The sequence below is a fragment of the Ooceraea biroi genome, chromosome 10, assembly GCF_003672135.1.
Source record: "Ooceraea biroi isolate clonal line C1 chromosome 10, Obir_v5.4, whole genome shotgun sequence".
Taxonomy (NCBI): Eukaryota; Metazoa; Arthropoda; class Insecta; order Hymenoptera; family Formicidae; genus Ooceraea; species Ooceraea biroi.
This window is the reverse complement of record NC_039515.1, coordinates 5936142-5956354: the sequence shown is the minus strand read 5'-3', so window position 1 is coordinate 5956354 and position 20213 is coordinate 5936142. Positions and strand designations below refer to the sequence as shown.

At 42.8% G+C, this 20213-nt stretch overlaps 3 protein-coding genes across 7 annotated transcripts; all 3 read left to right on the top strand.

Moving 5' to 3' along the window:
* The first annotated feature begins 222 nt into the window (after positions 1 to 222).
* LOC105286188 (cytochrome b-c1 complex subunit 7) lies at positions 223 to 3540 on the top strand. 2 transcript variants are annotated; one of them, XM_011350944.3, is made up of 4 exons: positions 223 to 390; positions 486 to 536; positions 3000 to 3169; positions 3243 to 3540. In XM_011350944.3, the coding sequence occupies exons 1-4, from the start codon at positions 363 to 365 to the stop codon at positions 3318 to 3320; spliced, it is 327 nt and encodes a 108-aa protein (XP_011349246.1). In that variant the 5' UTR covers positions 223 to 362; the 3' UTR covers positions 3321 to 3540. The 2 variants fall into 2 exon arrangements, with proteins under 2 accessions (XP_011349246.1, XP_026828654.1); XM_026972853.1 differs by lacking the exons at positions 223 to 390; positions 486 to 536 and adding an exon at positions 755 to 790.
* Positions 3541 to 4468: 928 nt separating this feature from the next.
* LOC105286189 (sodium-dependent phosphate transporter 2) lies at positions 4469 to 12761 on the top strand. 4 transcript variants are annotated; one of them, XM_011350948.3, is made up of 7 exons: positions 4469 to 4631; positions 5984 to 6826; positions 6961 to 7167; positions 7266 to 7476; positions 11551 to 11907; positions 11984 to 12288; positions 12428 to 12761. In XM_011350948.3, the coding sequence occupies exons 2-7, from the start codon at positions 6623 to 6625 to the stop codon at positions 12656 to 12658; spliced, it is 1515 nt and encodes a 504-aa protein (XP_011349250.2). In that variant the 5' UTR covers positions 4469 to 4631; positions 5984 to 6622; the 3' UTR covers positions 12659 to 12761. The 4 variants fall into 4 exon arrangements, with proteins under 4 accessions (XP_011349250.2, XP_011349251.2, XP_011349247.2 ...); XM_011350949.3 differs by lacking the exon at positions 4469 to 4631 and adding an exon at positions 4698 to 4887; XM_011350945.3 differs by lacking the exon at positions 4469 to 4631 and adding an exon at positions 4698 to 5071.
* Positions 12762 to 13008: 247 nt separating this feature from the next.
* On the top strand, positions 13009 to 19079 carry LOC113562811 (EF-hand domain-containing protein 1-like). Its single transcript, XM_026973308.1, has 5 exons — positions 13009 to 13056; positions 13214 to 13350; positions 17195 to 17438; positions 17589 to 18050; positions 18130 to 19079. Exons 1-5 carry the CDS (start codon positions 13009 to 13011, stop codon positions 18910 to 18912), a joined length of 1674 nt encoding a protein of 557 aa, XP_026829109.1. The 3' UTR covers positions 18913 to 19079.
* Positions 19080 to 20213: the final 1134 nt, after the last annotated feature.

Sequence of the window (20213 nt, the reverse complement as noted above, 5' to 3'; positions counted from 1 at the left end):
GCGTGCGACAAGCGCGCGCCCGCTTCCGGCGAAGTAGTCCCCCGCAACTGCGCCATCTGCGCGTAGCGGCGTTTTGCAGAGGAATCCTATTGGCTCGTGCGGACAAGGTACTAGGGATTAAATAGGGATTAACGAGTGACCAGATGCAATAACCAATTAGCTTCTCGCTTATCCCGGAAATGCGATCTGTCTCCGCTGTATTTGCAGAATCCTCTTTTCTCTACACCAGGGCCGCATTTCGGTGATTCCACGGCAGGGACGCCGGACGTCTTCCGCCATTTATCGAACTCCAGTCGACTCGGCGAGTCGGCTAGGCTGACGACTTTCTTCTCGAAGTCCCCGTCGAGGGAAGCATCGTGACGATGAGCGGCCGAATGAATCAGTTAATCTGTAAATAACTATTTTGCATTCCGTCTTTGATGATATGCCTTTGTTTATACGAGCGACGTGAATATATTCTTACATAATGCTTTTACGTGTTGCAGCTACCAACTTCAGGAAGTGGTGCTACAATCTCTCCGGGTTCAATCAATTAGGTATGTTTCAGAAACATGTATGCGAAAATCGACCCTGGTCGATTGACTGATGCTCCCGCCAAACTTTGCGGAGAATCTATTAAGAATACTTCTGGTCGCCATGGAATCTGAATTAATCTGAAATAACTATTTGCATTCCGTCTTTGATGATATGCTTTGTTTATACGAGCGACGTGAATATATTTACATAATGTTTTACGTGTTGCAGTACCACTTCAGAATGTGCTACAATCTCTCCGGGTTCAATCAATTAGGTATGTTTCAGAAACATGTATGCGAAAATCGACCCTGGTCGATTGACTGATGCTCCCGCCAAACTTTGCGGAGAACTTCTGTATATAGAATCTACTTCTTCATGTAGAGGCAAATTCAATAAGTAAAGTAGCTGTGTAATAAACTATTAGAGGCAGATATTTAACGCATTTGAAACGGTATCTGTAATTGCGACTGTCATGTTCTTCGATGTGTCAGAATACCATTTAAATTTGAGTAATGACAATGAGGGTTTCGACATACGACAGTATTGTCTGTATACAGGGTGTTTCCTCTAACTGTAGCACTTAGAACATCTCTGCTTCCTTTGATGATATGAAAAAAGTCAAAGGACGAAAATTGTTCCATTCAAAGAGACTAGTACTCTGGTAAGAAAATTATTTTTTTAATGTGACCTTTCACAAGATATCAAGGTCATGAACATTTTTTTAAATGAGATGGTATATTTTCCTTAACGAAGTGATGTAGCTTGTAAAAAAACAAATTCAACCATACAGAATATGTTGACCTTCAAATGACTTTGAACCACAAAAATCACGTTTAGGAAAAGAAACTCTATTGTATGTATAACTACAAAGATATACCTTTTTTACAGATGTTAGAAATGATCACCGTTTACTTCCATACACTTTCGAATTCGATGAATAAACGATTGTTTTACGTTTTTGAGAGATTCCGGAGTAATTGCGGTGCACGCACGCTGAATTCTTTCTCGCGTATCTTCGGGTGTTGTCGGAATATCGCGATAAACTTCATTTTTTAGGTGTCCCCAAAGAAAAAAGTCAAAGGACGAAAATTGTTCGATTCAAAGAGACTAGTGCTCTGGTAAGAAAATTATTTTTTTAATGTGACCTTTCACAAGATATCAAGGTCATGAACATTTTTTTAAACGAGATGGTATATTTTCCTTAACGAAATGATGTAGCTTGTAAAAAAACAAACTCAACCGTACAGAATATGTTGATCTTCAAATGACTTTGAACCACAAAAATCACGTTTAGGAAAAGAAACTCTATTTATTGTATGTATAACTACAAAGATATACCTTTTTTTACAGATGTTCGAAATGATCACCGTTTACTTCCATACACTTTCGAATTCGATGAATAAACGATTGTTTTACGTTTTTGAGAGATTCCGGAGTAATTGCGGTGCACGCACGCTGAATTCTTTCTCGCGTATCTTCGGGTGTTGTCGGAATATCGCGATAAACTTCATTTTTTAGGTGTCCCCAAAGAAAAAAGTCAAAGGACGAAAATTGTTCGATTCAAAGAGACTAGTGCTCTGGTAAGAAAATTATTTTTTTAATGTGACCTTTCACAAGATATCAAGGTCATGAACATTTTTTTAAACGAGATGGTATATTTTCCTTAACGAAATGATGTAGCTTGTAAAAAAACAAACTCAACCGTACAGAATATGTTGATCTTCAAATGACTTTGAACCACAAAAATCACGTTTAGGAAAAGAAACTCTATTTATTGTATGTATAACTACAAAGATATACCTTTTTTACAGATGTTCGAAATGATCACCGTTTACTTCCATACACTTTCGAATTCGATGAATAAACGATTGTTTTACGTTTTTGAGAGATTCCGGAGTAATTGCGGTGCACGCACGCTGAATTCTTTCTCGCGTATCTTTGGGTGTTGTCGGAATACCGCGATAAACTTCATTTTTTAGGTGTCCCCAAAGAAAAAAATCAAGAGGCGTAAGATCTGGTGATCGAGCCGGCCAAGAAATTCTTCCACCACGTCCAATCCAGCGATCAGGAAATGATTCGTTGAGTATGTTCCGTGCAAATGAAGGTCAACATATTCTGTATGGTTGAATTTGTTTTTTTACAAGCTACATTTCGTTAAGAAAAATTTACTATCATTTAAAAAAATGTTCATGACTTTGATATCTTGTGAAAGGTCACATTAAAAAAATAATTTTCTTACCAGAGTACTAGTCTCTTTGTATCGAACAATTTTCGTCCTTTGACTTTTTTCATATCATCAAAGGAAGCAGAGATGTTCTAAGTGCTACAGTTAGAGGAAACACCCTGTATGACGTAATATATGTATTTACGTGCTGCGAAAAGTTACTACTTTCACTTCTTTTAATTGAGATATTGTTAAAAGGATTATTGTGTAATTCATTGTCTCATCATGACGTATATAAGACGTGTATCTTTTTTTCTAGGGTTGTGGAGAGATGATTTCCTTTATGAGGCAGATCCAGACGTGACAGAAGCTTTAAGACGTGTTCCTCGGCAGGTCATAGACGAACGTAATTTTCGTATAGTACGAGCCATGCAATTGGATGCGCAGAAGAAAATCTTACCAAAGGAACAGTGGACTAAATTTGAAGACGTCAGTATAAATCTCCATTGTCCATGATCCAAAGTTTATTTATCTGAGAAAACGTATTTTTTATTTTTTGCAGGATATATTGTACCTCTCGCAACACGTAGAGGATGTTAAAAAAGAACGCGAGGAGAAAGAGAGATGGGAGGACTCGTAGAGTGTAACATAATCCGAAGAATGTTTATAATAGTAAATATAACAAACTTGCCCCAATCTCTGATGCGCACTCTTCAGTCGCTGTGATGGAGAATTGGTTGATGTATATACCAAGTGGATAAGTCTTAAATAAGTCCATAATTCTTTGAAGGAAATCACAATGATGTTGAAACGTGTTCAAATACACTGTATATAAAGAAACATCGGTTAGTTTTGACGTGTCAAATGTCCATGTGTCCCGCAATTGTTTACTACGTTTCAACACCCACCTCATTTCCTAACCATTTACTCCCAAATAACGCTTACTTAAGTCATTGTTAATCAAAGGAAGAATATAATCTACAGATGGTTAGGTGTTGCAGCGTTAATTTAATAGAAATACGTCAACGTCATTATTACTATTACCGTTTAATTAGCGCAATCATCTGAATAATTGGTAACTCGTTGCGCAAGCACTGTTGAATAAATTATGGATGAACGCGATGATAACGTGTTCTAGCTATATCATGTTTAGCATTGATTGGTCAACGCTTAACGTGAGCTGCGAATGGCAAAGTAGTATTTAGGAGTAATACAGTTATTAAATATTGATGCGATGACTAGATTCTGCTTGACATTGGAAAATGACAAAACATAAATAAGCATATCTTACGCAAACATTTTATAAAATTATGGAAAAACATTTATAAAATTCATAATATACTGATTGATTTATTATACGTAACATTTGGCAAAAGATACAATTTTTCTTAACTTTAGAATTGCAAATTTATTCTTGAAATAATTTCGAGTAATGAGTGTTGAGTAATATGTAAAAATATATATTGCTTTACTAATTAATTCAATAATAATAAATTAATAAATTTTCTAGAGAAATTGCAACATCGTAAGGTTTATGAATGATTTATTGGGAATATTAAGCGTCCCAAAAACTCCATCAATGTTTTTAATTTCTAATTTCGCAAATCGATTTTCGTAATCGATTTCTAAAGAAAAATAAGCGAAATTAATTTTTCCGAGCTAAGAATCACCGTAAATTCCTTTCCACCTTTGACACTGAGCAATTTTATAAAGTGCTTGCAAAATCAATCTTAATTTTCTTGTTAATCGATTTCTCAGTATCAGCAAACGGTTAACATTCCGTTCGATTTGCTTCTCAGTATCGATGCCGCCGTCCTAACGGACCGTCCGGAAACTCAAAAAGGAAGCAAATGGGAGGGAGTCCCGACGAAAGCTGACCGTGCTTTCGCTGCTAGAGGATTATTCATTGATCGTCCGCGAGCATCATTCTCCGCGGCACACGTAGGGGCAGGTAAGTTTCGCGGGCAAACTGACGGATCAATATCTCACCCCCACGCGGACTCGAGCGTGGCATCACCGAGGGGAGTGCGAGCGGCCGCCAAAGTTTTAACGCCGAGTGCGGTTTCGTGTCGCCTCGCGGTAGCGTGGTTTTCCGGCTAACGCGCGTCTCTCGACGACCCTTACCCCTTCGCCCGACCACCGACGTGCCAAGAACGCGCCGAAGGACGCGACACGCGCCGCTCGGCACGGAAATGATTCCGCACGTGGTAACCGAGTCTCGCCGACGTTGAAGCGGAATTTCCATCGCTCCGGTCGGCCTCTTCCGAGGGGTTCCGACGGTTCGATCGACGGAGGATTAAATCGAGAGATTCTTGTCCTCGACTCACCCCCCTGGCAATCTGTCCATCACCGCGTGTTCATCGACGGGACGTCCATACGTTTAAGGAAAAAGTAATTGGCCATTTGCGTGTCGGTCGAAAATCACCATTGATGATGCGGCGGCGTCGGAAATTTCGCATGAAATTCCGCATATCCGGTAGATCCTGTTCAGCGAGTTCTTTCCAAGCGCGGCCCGTCGGCGCCGGCGATCGAGGGATGCTTTCGTGAACTTCGTGGGTGCTTTATGGCCGTAACGACGCGCTATTGGCCTTCTCGTTGCTTTGCTATATTTCCCAAGATCGAGTCGCAGTGGATGACTCATGATTCGCGTTGAGATTTGTACAGGGTAGTGTCAGTGGGGTAGCCTCGATCGTTGCCGTTCTCGACGCTATTTTCCACGTTCAAAATCACCGTTTCTCGGTGTGAAAATTCCGAAGAGATTCTGGATGTTATTTCGAAAAGCATTCCTCTGAGCTCAGGGGATGACGTAAGTCTCGCCGAAATGTCATGGAAGGAAGAAAAATCGTTCGGAGTGTGTAACGATCGTGCAACGCTCGCGCGAGCGCATGCAATGTTGCGTTCAGCCGGCTTCGATTTTATCTTGGTGCAGCAGGGAAAATGTCGCGATATCAAAATTAATCCCCTCGAGAAATCAGGATTCAAATCTCGTTGAATTTATAATTTTTCTTATTTTTATTATCGAATTTTAAATCTGTCGAGTCTCAAATTTTAATCATGTAATCACATTTTCTTTCTGATAATTTGTTGTAACGAACATTCTCTCTTTTGTTTTCGAATGCAATAATAAACTGTTTAATTAAGTACTATTATACACGTAGTTTCTTTCATGATATATTAATATTGTAATTTCTTTCCTTTTTGACGTTGTATATTTTCTGTATTATAATTATATAACACGAAATTTTTATTGCAAAGTGAAAAGTTGATGAAAGAATTAATGAAACGGTACGGCGTGGTTTGCAGATGCAGGGGATACAGAGGTCGGCGTGTTTCCACGTGAGGAGAGCGCTGATAGCCAAGTGCGAAGAAGATTCGAAGATCGCAGATCGCAATACCGATCCGAGGGAGAGCGTTATCCCTATCGTAACGAGGTATTGTCAGTAGCCTTCCTCGTACGAGTATTTTCACGACATTGTGCTTCAACGAATGTGTGACGAAATCATCACAATGTTAGACAAATCAGGTGCTGCGCCAAAATACTACCTCTGCTACATGTACAAAACTATTGAAGAATCGATCGAAACGCGGTTTCGACTTAGGGCTACAATGAAGATATAGCTGCATTATATTATGAAAGAATATATATATATATATATTTGAGTGTATATAGAAAGGATATATATTCTGATGCATAAGCGTTTACACATGTATTGATAACACGTTGCCATACGTAAGAAAAGGCTCTTCCTTGCTGCGAAAAGTCCTCTTAAGTCGTCGAAACCGATATATTAATTGTTGCGGAAGCGTAGAGGACGATTAACTATGTATGCCTACCAGTTTTTGGACGGATGCGCATGGATGGATGAGTAGCGGGAGGATAAACTCATAGATACACGCGCACCATAAGCTCAAGCAGAGTAGATTTAAGCTAAGCGAGGAACAATGAGTATACCGTACGATGAGAGCTTAATCTGGATAGTAGTGGTCGGGTTTATAGTAGCGTTCATCCTGGCGTTCGGCATCGGCGCGAACGACGTCGCCAACAGCTTCGGGACGAGCGTCGGTGCCGGGGTGCTCACGATATTCCAAGCCTGCATCTTGGCGACCTTCTTTGAGATCGCCGGTGCCGTACTGATAGGATATAAGGTGAGTAACGTTTCGTTCCGCTCAATTAAGAAAATCAGGCACGCAGTGCACGCTATTATTTGTTTTAATCTTTTAATCAGAACTCTGTACAGAAATCGTTTCGTTCCTCTTACTGTTCTGTTCACTCGTTCCAGGTTTCTGATACAGTGCGAAAGGGCATACTGGACGTCTCGTTGTATGAGGGCCACGAGAAGGAGTTGATGATAGGGTTGATGTCCAGTCTAGCCGGGTCCGGTATCTGGCTACTGCTGGCAACCGCGTTCCGACTTCCAATTTCCGGTACGCATTCCATTGTTGGTGCTACCGTTGGATTTTCGCTCGTGTGCAAGGGTACCGCCGGGGTTAGTAGCGCTACGACACGTTGCGATTGCGTTGCAAACGGACGTGGCACGAGTAAACGCTTCGACCTCAACTGCCTCGTGTTTGATGTTGTTTGTAGGTAAAGTGGATAGCTCTTGTTCACATAGCGGCATCCTGGTTCGCCAGCCCCGTGCTCAGCGGATTCGTGTCCTTCGTTATCTTCTGGATCCTGAAAACATTCGTGCTTCAATCCAACAAACCGTTTGAACAGGGTCTCCGTATCCTCCCCGTAGCGTACGGTCTGACTGTTGCCGTTAACGTTCTGTCGGTTGCACTCGACGGACCTAAATGTAAGTATTAATTAGGGGTGTGATTTAGTTTTGAGGGGTTTTTTGCTCAAAAACGCATGTATTTAAATATGATAACGAATGAATACCTTAATCAAAATATTTTCCTTCCTTTTCTATAACTTTTTCCCATCTTTCTGGCAAGAGATGGATTCCACCACGATAAAATGACTCTTCTTTTGAGTCGATCCATTCGTCGACGAATTTTCGCGCTTCTTCGAAATTATGAAAGTGTGTATCCTCTAAAGCGTGTTGCATCGACCGGAACAAATAATAATCGCATGGAGAATACGCGGGGTGCGGTAAGACTTGCCATTCAAGCTCTAATAGTGTTTGTTTCACTGATAACGCAACGTCAGGTCGAGCGTTGTCACGAAGAAGAATCACTTTCCATCGTTTACTCGCAATTGGTGGTCGTTTTTGGTCCAATGCTTGCTTCAACTTGTACAATTGGTGTCGATAACGATCAGCCGTGACAGTCTCGTGCGGATTTAACAGCTCATAGTACACTATCCCACCAAATACAGAGCATTACTTTTCAACCGTGAATATTGCGTCTCGGAGTGGATGTTGATGGTTCGCCTGGATCCACCCATGATTTTCTGCGTTTCGGATTATCAAAATAAATCACTTTTCATCCCCAGTAACAATCCGAGACAAAAGACTCTTCTTTTTTTGTCTGGCGATCAACGAAATGCAAATGTTCAACCGGTTCGCAATGGCACTTTCCGATAATTGATGTCGAACCCATTTCCCTTTCTGAATTTTTCCCATTTCATGTAAATGTTTGGTAACTGTTGTACGATCAACATTTAATGCTCTGGCAAGAGATGGATTCCACCACGATAAAATGACTCTTCTTTTGAGTCGATCCATTCGTCGACGAATTTTCGCGCTTCTTCGAAATTATGAAAGTGTGTATCCTCTAAAGCGTGTTGCATCGACCGGAACAAATAATAATCGCATGGAGAATACGCGGGGTGCGGTAAGATTTCCCATTCAAGCTCTAATAGTGTTTGTTTCACTGATAACGCAACGTGAGGTCGAGCGTTGTCACGAAGAACAATCACTTTCCGTCGTTTACTCGCAATTGGTGGTCGTTTTTGGTGCAATGCTTGCTTCAACTTGTACAATTGGTGTTGATAACGATCAGCCGTGACAGTCTCGTGCGGATGTAACAGCTCATAGTACACTATCCCACCAAATACAGAGCATTACTTTTCAACCGTGAATATTGCGTCTCGGAGTGGATGTTGATGGTTCGCCTGGATCCACCCATGATTTTCTGCGTTTCGGATTATCAAAATAGATCCACTTTTCATCCCCAGTAACAATCCGAGACAAAAGACTCTTCTTTTTTTGCCTGGCGATCAACGAAATGCAAATGTTCAACCGGTTCGCAATGGCACTTTCCGAGAATTGATGTCGAACCCATTTCCCTTCTTTCTGAATTTTTCCCATTTCATGTAAATGTTTGGTAACTGTTGTACGATCAACATTTAATGCTCTGGCAAGAGATGGATTCCACCACGATAAAATGACTCTTCTTTTGAGTCGATCCATTCGTCGACGAATTTTCGCACTTCTTCGAAATTATGAAAGTGTGTATCCTCTAAAGCGTGTTGCATCGACCGGAACAAATAATAATCGCATGGAGAATACGCGGGGTGCGGTAAGACTTGCCATTCAAGCTCTAATAGTGTTTGTTTCACTGATAACGCAACGTCAGGTCGAGCGTTGTCACGAAGAACAATCACTTTCCGTCGTTTACTCGCAATTGGTGGTCGTTTTTGGTGCAATGCTTGCTTCAACTTGTACAATTGGTGTTGATAACGATCAGCCGTGACAGTCTCGTGCGGATGTAACAGCTCATAGTACACTATCCCACCAAATACAGAGCATTACTTTTCAACCGTGAATATTGCGTCTCGGAGTGGATGTTGATGGTTCGCCTGGATCCACCCATGATTTTCTGCGTTTCGGATTATCAAAATAGATCCACTTTTCATCCCCAGTAACAATCCGAGACAAAAGACTCTTCTTTTTTTGCCTGGCGATCAACGAAATGCAAATGTTCAACCGGTTCGCAATGGCACTTTCCGAGAATTGATGTCGAACCCATTTCCCTTCTTTCTGAATTTTTCCCATTTCATGTAAATGTTTGGTAACTGTTGTACGATCAACATTTAATGCTCTGGCAAGAGATGGATTCCACCACGATAAAATGACTCTTCTTTTGAGTCGATCCATTCGTCGACGAATTTTCGCACTTCTTCGAAATTATGAAAGTGTGTATCCTCTAAAGCGTGTTGCATCGACCGGAACAAATAATAATCGCATGGAGAATACGCGGGGTGCGGTAAGACTTGCCATTCAAGCTCTAATAGTGTTTGTTTCACTGATAACGCAACGTCAGGTCGAGCGTTGTCACGAAGAACAATCACTTTCCGTCGTTTACTCGCAATTGGTGGTCGTTTTTGGTGCAATGCTTGCTTCAACTTGTACAATTGGTGTTGATAACGATCAGCCGTGACAGTCTCGTGCGGATGTAACAGCTCATAGTACACTATCCCACCAAATACAGAGCATTACTTTTCAACCGTGAATATTGCGTCTCGGAGTGGATGTTGATGGTTCGCCTGGATCCACCCATGATTTTCTGCGTTTCGGATTATCAAAATAGATCCACTTTTCATCCCCAGTAACAATCCGAGACAAAAGACTCTTCTTTTTTTGCCTGGCGATCAACGAAATGCAAATGTTCAACCGGTTCGCAATGGCACTTTCCGAGAATTGATGTCGAACCCATTTCCCTTCTTTCTGAATTTTTCCCATTTCATGTAAATGTTTGGTAACTGTTGTACGATCAACATTTAATGCTCTGGCAAGAGATGGATTCCACCACGATAAAATGACTCTTCTTTTGAGTCGATCCATTCGTCGACGAATTTTCGCACTTCTTCGAAATTATAAAAGTGTGTATCCTCTAAAGCGTGTTGCATCGACCGGAACAAATAATAATTGCATGGAGAATACGCGGGGTGCGGTAAGACTTCCCATTCAAGCTCTAATAGTGCTTGTTTCACTGATAACGCAACGTGAGGTCGAGCGTTGTCACGAAGAAGAATCACTTTCCGTCGTTTACTCGCAATTGGTGGTCGTTTTTGGTGCAATGCTTGCTTCAACTTGTACAATTGGTGTCGATAACGATCAGCCGTGACAGTCTCGTGCGGATTTAACAGCTCATAGTACACTATCCCACCAAATACGGAGCATTACTTTTCAACCGTGAATATTGCGTCTCGGAGTGGATGTTGATGGTTCGCCTGGATCCACCCATGATTTTCTGCGTTTCGGATTATCAAAATAGATCACTTTTCATCCACAGTAACAATCCGAGACAAAAGACTCTTCTTTTTTTGCCTGGCGATCAACGAAATGCAAATGTTCAAATGGCACTTTCCGATAATTGATGTCCAACCCATTTCCCTTCTTTCTGAATTTTTCCCATTTCATGTAAATGTTTGGTAACTGTTGTACGATCAACATTTAATGCTCTGGCAAGTTCTGAAGTGGATTGTGTTGGATTTTCGTCCAATAATGCTTGCAAATCTGCATTTTCAAGCTTTCTTGGTTGTCCCGAGCGTTCTTTGTCCTTTACATCAGTATGACCACTTTTAAAGCGTCTAAACCCAGTATTCACACGTCTTAATTGATGGGGCAGAATGACCATAAGTTTCGACAAGAATTCTATAACCGTCAGCCGCAGTTTTCTTTTGATTAAAAAACAAGAGCAACGCATGTCGAAAATGCTGTTTCGGAAGTTGCATTTTTACGATGATACAAACACGACTGTTATTGCATCTATTGCTATAATGCTACTAAATGTCATGGATAATGTCAACACTGTAAGCAACAACAGTTATCGGAAACAGCTATTGGAACAAACTGACACTACAGCCATCTGTTGCAAAACCCTCAAAACTAAATCACACTCCTAATACGAGTAAAGAAACCGATTAATTGAAACAAGAACGTCGTGACTTGACGAATGATGTTTGATCGTTTATTTTTCAGTGTTAATGCTGGATCAGATGCCATGGTGGGGTAGTTTGATAGCCGCTTTGTTGTTGGGCTCGCTCGTCGCGTTGATCGTGCACGTATTCGTGGTGCCGTGGCAGAACAGGAGGATACTGCTGGTATCGCGCGACAACGCTGAGAAGGCGGCGACAACGACGACGCACTTTGGCGCCTGCCAGGACCAAAAGGAGACGACGGTGTTGTCGGTGATCTCGGAGGGTCCTTGCAGCGACAGCAGCAGCAACGGCAACGCAAAGTCAGAATTGACGGTAGTGCCGCAGTTGCGCGGTAACAGTAGCGAGAGTCCATTATTGATGTCTACCCAGGTAGATGCGGAAAACGCGGAGGCAGACGGTACAGTCTCCTTTATTACTAAGTTTTAACATAAACAATCGACAAACACGACGAACTAATCGAATTTTAATTGTAGCCGGCGTAGATGAGGAACAGCCAGAGGTATCGAGACTGTTCGCTTTCCTGCAAGTGCTCACCGCGGCGTTCGGCAGCTTCGCGCACGGCGGCAACGACGTTAGCAACGCTATCGGGCCGCTCATCGGGCTGTGGGCCGTCTACGCCGAAGGCTCGGCCCGGCAAGAGGCCGGGACTCCTTTACTCATACTGCTGTACGGCGGCCTAGGTATTGCTGCGGGACTATGGGTGTGGGGACGTAGAGTGATACGGACTTTGGGCCAGGATTTGGCGCGTATCACCCCTACGACTGGATTCGCCATAGAGGTGAATATTGTATCACGTACTAGGAAGGACAATCGGCTATATAAAATTTTCATAATTTCCCGAAAATGTTTGTTTTCGCCCGTGTAAACAACTTTGCTCCTTGTGGAATTTTCCTACGACGCGAAACGCTTGATTACAGGTGGGCGCCGCGGTGACGGTCCTGCTAGCGAGTAAAATTGGTCTACCCGTGTCAACAACGCACTGCAAAGTGGGATCGGTGGTGTGCGTGGGATGGGCCTCGCGCGGCGGCGAAGGAGTGTCGTGGCGGCTATTCCGTAATATCGCATTCGCATGGCTGATTACCGTGCCTGTGGCCGGGTGCCTGTCCGCCGGTTGCATGGCGATCTTCCGCCAGACAATGAGTTTGTGATCTTACGCAGTCGCGTGAGACTTCTTTCTTTTAGCAGAAAACCATCCGAATACCTATCGTCGTCAATAAGTTCTGAGCAAATAAATGGTCAAAGAAAAAAAAACTGCGTTATTCTCTTTTCAAGTGCCCGTTCTGCAAGCTAAACATCATAATCATAATAATAATGAAGGGAGGATTCAGGATCATAGGGGATTCTACGGCCATACCATGGCGATAAAATTAAATCGATAGTCGCGTTGTTATAGAGATGCGTTCAAGTTCAAGGTATAAATAAGTCGCGAGTCGCGACATGTCCGCTTTGACACGGAGATTCGTCTTGAGTTTTTGCGTTGGTATATTTTGACATTAGTATGGCAGGTCTGCCCCTTTTACCGGGATATACTTTTCGAGACGTCAGTGTGAGTATTCGAACAATTGCGTTGCGTATTTCCGTTTTTTTATAGGCGAATCTGTTAAAAGAACACGTGGATTGTCAATTTATCATTTCGAGAAGTCGAATCCAAGTAGTAGGTCGTAAAAGAATATATAATTAAGTTCTTTATATTATTCCATAAGGTGAGGGATTACAAATTGCCACACAAACTCGATGTCCTAAATGGTTTTCCTGTAGTACGCGACACTAAATACGGCATCGGAAGGAAGCCGACAGACGCAGCATCCGTTCGGTATGCCGACGCTCCAGACCCTGTGGAGTAAGTACCCAGTAAGCAAAATGTGTGCAATCTGCCAGCAGATTGGCAACAGATTACTGCAGAAGTTGATAGCAAATTGGCATCCGTTATGTCCGCGTTAGGATAGTGATCTGCCAGCAGAACCTGCTAACAGACTCTGACGGCAGATTGGCGGCAGAAACCGAGCAGGATCTGTTAACATTTGACGGCAGATTGACGGCAGAAACCGAACAGAATCTGCAGCTTTTGGCCATTCATATTTACGATATATTAAAGCATGTGTTTACTTTTAACACACTATAAATTGTTAAAAGAACGCATTTGTTTGTTTGTTCAATTAAAGTACATTTGGCTTGATGTGTCTTTCTGACAGTTCGTTGCGTAATCTCTCTCTTATTGTTAATTTGTTCTAATCCGAAGTCCGAATTTCGCTTTCGAACTTCAGATTGCTTGTGCCGTGCGTGAACTACGTGGACGTTGTCCATGGGAGCCTCTGTGCCGCGAGTGCAAAAATGTTCAGAAAAATTAATATTATCGTGCCAAGGCGCGTATATTAACTTATATAACTGTAGGCTAAATCTTAACATCGAGCAAGAACTCGACGCGTGCACCGCATAGCGGTGCGCAGCGAAAACACATATTCATAGCCGTGTAAATTTGAATACTGTCAAAAGCTGCGGATCCTGTTCGGTTTCTGCTGCCAATCCGCCGTTAGATTCCGCGCGCGCAAATCTTGCTCGGTTTCTGTCGACAATCCGACTTCGAGCCATGTTTGCGGATTCTGCTCGGTTTCTGCCGCCAACCTGTTCTTAGATTTTGTGAGCAAGCTCTGTTACATTTCTGGCACCAATTTGTCGAATTAATCGTTAACAACAACTTCTGTATCAAATTTGTTGTCTCTTGGCTGGCAATAGTTGATAGCAGATAGTTAGCATCATCTGCTTTCGGCAGACTTGGCTATCCGGGTAAGCAAAATGTGTACAATCTGCCAGCAGATTGACAACAGATCACTGCAGAAGTTGATAGCAAATTGGCATCCGTTATGTCCGCGTTAGAATAGTGATCTGCCAGCAGAACCTGCTAACAGACTGACGGCAGATTGGCGGCAGAAACCGAGCAGGATCTGTTAACATCTGACGGCAGATTGACGGCAGAAACCGAACAGAATCTGCAGCTTTTGGCCATTCATATTTACGATATATTAAAGCATGTGTTTACTTTTAACACACTATAAATTGTTAAAAGAACGCATTTGTTTGTTTGTTCAATTAAAGTACATTTGGCTTGATGTGTCTTTCTGACAGTTCGTTGCGTAATCTCTCTCTTATTGTTAATTTGTTCTAATCCGAAGTCCGAATTTCGCTTTCGAACTTCAGATTGCTTGTGCCGTGCGTGAACTACGTGGACGTTGTCCATGGGAGCCTCTGTGCCGCGAGTGCAAAAATGTTCAGAAAAATTAATATTATCGTGCCAAGGCGCGTATATTAACTTATATAACTGTAGGCTAAATCTTAACATCGAGCAAGAACTCGACGCGTGCACCGCATAGCGGTGCGCAGCGAAAACACATATTCATAGCCGTGTAAATTTGAATACTGTCAAAAGCTGCGGATCCTGTTCGGTTTCTGCTGCCAATCTGCCGTTAGATTCCGCGCGCGCAAATCTTGCTCGGTTTCTGTCGACAATCCGACTTCGAGCCATGTTTGCGGATTCTGCTCGGTTTCTGCCGCCAACCTGTTCTTAGGTTTTGTGAGCAAGCTCTGTTACATTTCTGGCACCAATTTGTCGAATTAATCGTTAACAACAAACTTCTGTATCAAATTTGTTGTCTTTTGGCTGGCAATAGTTGATAGCAGATAGTTAGCATCATCTGCTTTCGGCAGACTTGGCTATCCGGGTAAGCAAAATGTGTGCAATCTGCCAGCAGATTGACAACAGATCACTGCAGAAGTTGATAGCAAATTGGCATCCGTTATGTCCGCGTTAGAATAGTGATCTGCCAGCAGAACCTGCTAACAGACTCTGACGGCAGATTGGCGGCAGAAACCGAGCAGGATCTGTTAACATCTGACGGCAGATTGACGGCAGAAACCGAACAGAATCTGCAGCTTTTGGCCATTCATATTTACGATATATTAAAGCATGTGTTTACTTTTAACACACTATAAATTGTTAAAAGAACGCATTTGTTTGTTTGTTCAATTAAAGTACATTTGGCTTGATGTGTCTTTCTGACAGTTCGTTGCGTAATCTCTCTCTTATTGTTAATTTGTTCTAATCCGAAGTCCGAATTTCGCTTTCGAACTTCAGATTGCTTGTGCCGTGCGTGAACTACGTGGACGTTGTCCATGGGAGCCTCTGTGCCGCGAGTGCAAAAATGTTCAGAAAAATTAATATTATCGTGCCAAGGCGCGTATATTAACTTATATAACTGTAGGCTAAATCTTAACATCGAGCAAGAACTCGACGCGTGCACCGCATAGCGGTGCGCAGCGAAAACACATATTCATAGCCGTGTAAATTTGAATACTGTCAAAAGCTGCGGATCCTGTTCGGTTTCTGCTGCCAATCCGCCGTTAGATTCCGCGCGCGCAAATCTTGCTCGGTTTCTGTCGACAATCCGACTTCGAGCCATGTTTGCGGATTCTGCTCGGTTTCTGCCGCCAACCTGTTCTTAGGTTTTGTGAGCAAGCTCTGTTACATTTCTGGCACCAATTTGTCGAATTAATCGTTAACAACAAACTTCTGTATCAAATTTGTTGTCTTTTGGCTGGCAATAGTTGATAGCAGATAGTTAGCATCATCTGCTTTCGGCAGACTTGGCTATCCGGGTAAGCAAAATGTGTGCAATCTGCCAGCAGATTGACAACAGATTACTGCAGAAGTTGATAGCAAATTGGCATCCGTTATGTCCGCGTTAGAATAGTGATCTGCCAGCAGAACCTGCTAACAGACTCTGACGGCAGATTGGCGGCAGAAACCGAGCAGGATCTGTTAACATCTGACGGCAGATTGACGGCAGAAACCGAACAGAATCTGCAGCTTTTGGCCATTCATATTTACGATATATTAAAGCATGTGTTTACTTTTAACACACTATAAATTGTTAAAAGAACGCATTTGTTTGTTTGTTCAATTAAAGTACATTTGGCTTGATGTGTCTTTCTGACAGTTCGTTGCGTAATCTCTCTCTTATTGTTAATTTGTTCTAATCCGAAGTCCGAATTTCGCTTTCGAACTTCAGATTGCTTGTGCCGTGCGTGAACTACGTGGACGTTGTCCATGGGAGCCTCTGTGCCGCGAGTGCAAAAATGTTCAGAAAAATTAATATTATCGTGCCAAGGCGCGTATATTAACTTATATAACTGTAGGCTAAATCTTAACATCGAGCAAGAACTCGACGCGTGCACCGCATAGCGGTGCGCAGCGAAAACACATATTCATAGCCGTGTAAATTTGAATACTGTCAAAAGCTGCGGATCCTGTTCGGTTTCTGCTGCCAATCCGCCGTTAGATTCCGCGCGCGCAAATCTTGCTCGGTTTCTGTCGACAATCCGACTTCGAGCCATGTTTGCGGATTCTGCTCGGTTTCTGCCGCCAACCTGTTCTTAGGTTTTGTGAGCAAGCTCTGTTACATTTCTGGCACCAATTTGTCGAATTAATCGTTAACAACAAACTTCTGTATCAAATTTGTTGTCTTTTGGCTGGCAATAGTTGATAGCAGATAGTTAGCATCATCTGCTTTCGGCAGACTTGGCTATCTGGGTAACTGTTATATGAATTTTGTTTCTATTCTTCTCAACTTTACGCATCCTATTCGATTTCTATTCTATTTTATACTGATTAATTATATTCAATTCAACAGGTACGATCCATCGCTAACTTACGGTCGCTTGCCTCGCCACGCGTATCGACGATTCGTGCCCCATTATGCAGTATTCGCACAAAAGTGCCTACGTTTTAAGGCCTACTTTCGTCAGGAAGTCTTGAATTCTCCGCACGAGCATTATCGCCTGCGCCACGTAAACATTATTTATTATCTGGAAGACGATACGCTCTGTGTGATTGAGCCTGTGGTCGACAATGCCGGTTTCCAGCAGGGAAAGCTGGTGAGGCGCGACAGAGTTCGAAAGAGTGCCAAAGGAGACTTATTTATCTGGAAAGACTTCAACGTCGGAATTGACGCGTGTACGTGTACAACGAGATCGTTGTTTCTCATATATTGACAACATAACAAACGAATTTTTCATTAAAAAAATTATGCGTCTCCCGCAGGCATTTATGGGACTGTTTATCACATTGTCGACTGCGACCCATTCACCAAAGAGTTCCTGACGAGCCAGGGTATCGACGTGGGTGAGAGGGAGAGCCTGCCCGTGGATCCTTACACGGAGCAACGCAACATCAAGTCAACGACGACACCGACGACGACAATCATCGATGATCCCAGGCGACGCTTTCTCCAATACGACGGCATGGTGTTGTCGTTCGATGCCACGTGGAACGGCGATCGCTACCGGGTGATGTACTTTCCGACGGACGACACCGTAGCGATCGGTGAGATACATGAGCGCAACGACGGCAAAGACCCCGTGCCGATGCTACTCAGGCGAACACGCGTGCCGAAGGACTGGAAGAATCTGCCGGCCCGGCATCCGAGCATCTACATGGAGTATGGTGATCCTGAAGTCGTCGAGTACTGTACACCGCGCGATTTTAGAGTAATTGTTGTCATTTGTTAGTCCACTTGCTTTCTCTAATCGAGTAATTTACGCAGCTTAATTAATCTGACGCGCACAGTTGGGCGAGACGATTCTCTTGTTCGGCCGGAGCTTCCTGCTGCACGACTGCGACGCCTTTACGCGCAAGTATTACTCCGACGTGCTGGGTACGCCGCAACCGAGCGCGGTTCCACTTCCCACGAGAGCGGAGAGGCCGGCGCCGAGGCACGACGTGCCGCCGCACATAAAATTCGGCAGTCCCGAGGATACGTATGCCAGCTGCCTCTCCTTCCTGCCGAGAGCGCCAAGGAAGAACGTCATTCGTCAGCTGGCGAATTTCCCGAAGAAACTGCGCTATTCCGCGCGGATGGACGCGGCGCATCCGGAGGATGAGCATCGCGACTTCGTGTTGGAGTACAATCTGAGCGACGGTGCCGTTCGGATCAACGAGATCGAGAAGCGCAATTCCGGCCGGCACGAGGGCTGCTTCCTGTCCTCGCGGCGCGTACCAAAGCCGGGCACGGGAAGGGACGATCCGGAGTATTACACGCCGCGGGACTTCTTCATTGGCGCGCGCATCGACGTGTTCAATCATCGTTTTATCATTACCGGGGCTGATTTGTTCGTGTATCGGTACGTCGAGGCTAACCGCGATAAGTTTTGCCAGGAAGTGCGAGAAAACCTGCGGAATTACTTCCTGCAGCAAGGTATGCTGCGGGACGACGTGGACGTCGAGGCTGGAAAAAAACAAGCCGAGGATGAGCGGAAACTTCTCGCGAATGCGAAAGCTCTCGAGGACGATGTCGACGTGAACGCATGCACGGGCGAGAAATTTCGTACGGCCCCAGTCGTGGAGAATTAACGGCTGCTCAATTGAGTCATTAACATGTAAATGATTTCAATTTACGTTTTCTGTCAATCTCCTCTCTCTTGCGACGCCCGCTAATTAAGGGGCGAGCCTGCTTTAGAACGCTGAAAATAAGGTATAATATTACGAATTTGTTTGGAGAAACTATACAGCGGATCATTATAAAACTTTGATGCATTTATTAGTACATGTTTAAAGATAAAAAAATTATTTTTTGATTTGAATATATCGCCTGTAGAGGTCGTCCTGGAGGCATTTTAGTGCAGCCGGCATTGCAAATTGGTGAGCATTCTCCTGCCTCCAAATTTCATCCAAACTGAAAAATTGAAATATTTTCTCGTTATTTATGAATTCCCATCGTCGATGAACCTTTAATATTCATAAAAACATTAAGTTAAACAATTATTTTTGCATGAAAAAGTTCAACAACTTTGCCTAAAAATCGTACTTTTGTGTTCTAAGCTCCACCATTTTGGCACTTTTCAACTTTTTTCTTCTCTCTTTGGTTCATCGACGATGGAAATTCATAAATAACGAGAACATATTTCAATTTTTCAGTTCAGACGAAATTTGGAGGCAGGAGAATGCTCACCAATTTGCAATGCCGGCGACGTGGCTGCACTAAGATTTCTCCAGGACGACCTCTACAGGCGATATATTCAAATCAAAAATAATTTTTTTTATCTTCAAACATGTACTAATAAATGCATAAAACTTTGATGCATTTATTAGTACATGTTTAAAGATAAAAAAATTATTTGTTGATTTGAATATATCGCCTGTAGAGGTCGTCCTGGAGGCATCTTAGTGCAGCCGGCATTGCAAATTGGTGAGCATTCTCCTGCCTCCAAATTTCATCCAAACTGAAAAATTGAAATATTTTCTCGTTATTTATGAATTCCCATCGTCGATGAACCTTTAATATTCATAAAAACATTAAGTTAAACAATTATTTTTGCATGAAAAAGTTCAACAACTTTGCCTAAAAATCGTACTTTTGTGTTCTAAGCTCAACCATTTTGGCACTTTTCAACTTTTTTCTTCTCTCTTTGGTTCATCGACGATGGGAATTCATAAATAACGAGAACATATTTCAATTTTTCAGTTCAGACGAAATTTGGAGGCAGGAGAATGCTCACCAATTTGCAATGCCGGCGACGCGGCTGCACTAAGATTTCTCCAGGACGACCTCTACAGGCGATATATTCAAATCAAAAAATAATTTTTTTTATCTTCAAACATGTACTAATAAATGCATAAAACTTTGATGCATTTATTAGTACATGTTTAAAGAT

Excerpts from the sequence above, each read along its gene's own strand:
- LOC105286188 (XM_011350944.3), top strand. The coding sequence starts at position 363 with ATGAGCGGCCGAATGAATCAGTTAATCT. Across the intron at positions 391-485 it reads CCGAATGAATCAGTTAATCT|CTACCAACTTCAGGAAGTGG; the intron begins GTAAATAACTAT and ends TACGTGTTGCAG. Across the intron at positions 3,170-3,242 it reads AGTGGACTAAATTTGAAGAC|GATATATTGTACCTCTCGCA; the intron begins GTCAGTATAAAT and ends TATTTTTTGCAG.
- LOC105286189 (XM_011350948.3), top strand. The coding sequence starts at position 6,623 with ATGAGTATACCGTACGATGAGAGCTTAATCTGGATAGTAGTGGTCGGG. Across the intron at positions 11,908-11,983 it reads GGAAAACGCGGAGGCAGACG|CCGGCGTAGATGAGGAACAG; the intron begins GTACAGTCTCCT and ends TTTTAATTGTAG. Across the intron at positions 12,289-12,427 it reads CGACTGGATTCGCCATAGAG|GTGGGCGCCGCGGTGACGGT; the intron begins GTGAATATTGTA and ends GCTTGATTACAG.
- LOC113562811 (XM_026973308.1), top strand. The coding sequence starts at position 13,009 with ATGGCAGGTCTGCCCCTTTTACCGGGATATACTTTTCGAGACGTCAGT. Across the intron at positions 17,439-17,588 it reads GTTTCCAGCAGGGAAAGCTG|TATGCGTCTCCCGCAGGCAT; the intron begins GTGAGGCGCGAC and ends CATTAAAAAAAT. Across the intron at positions 18,051-18,129 it reads GTACACCGCGCGATTTTAGA|TTGGGCGAGACGATTCTCTT; the intron begins GTAATTGTTGTC and ends TGACGCGCACAG.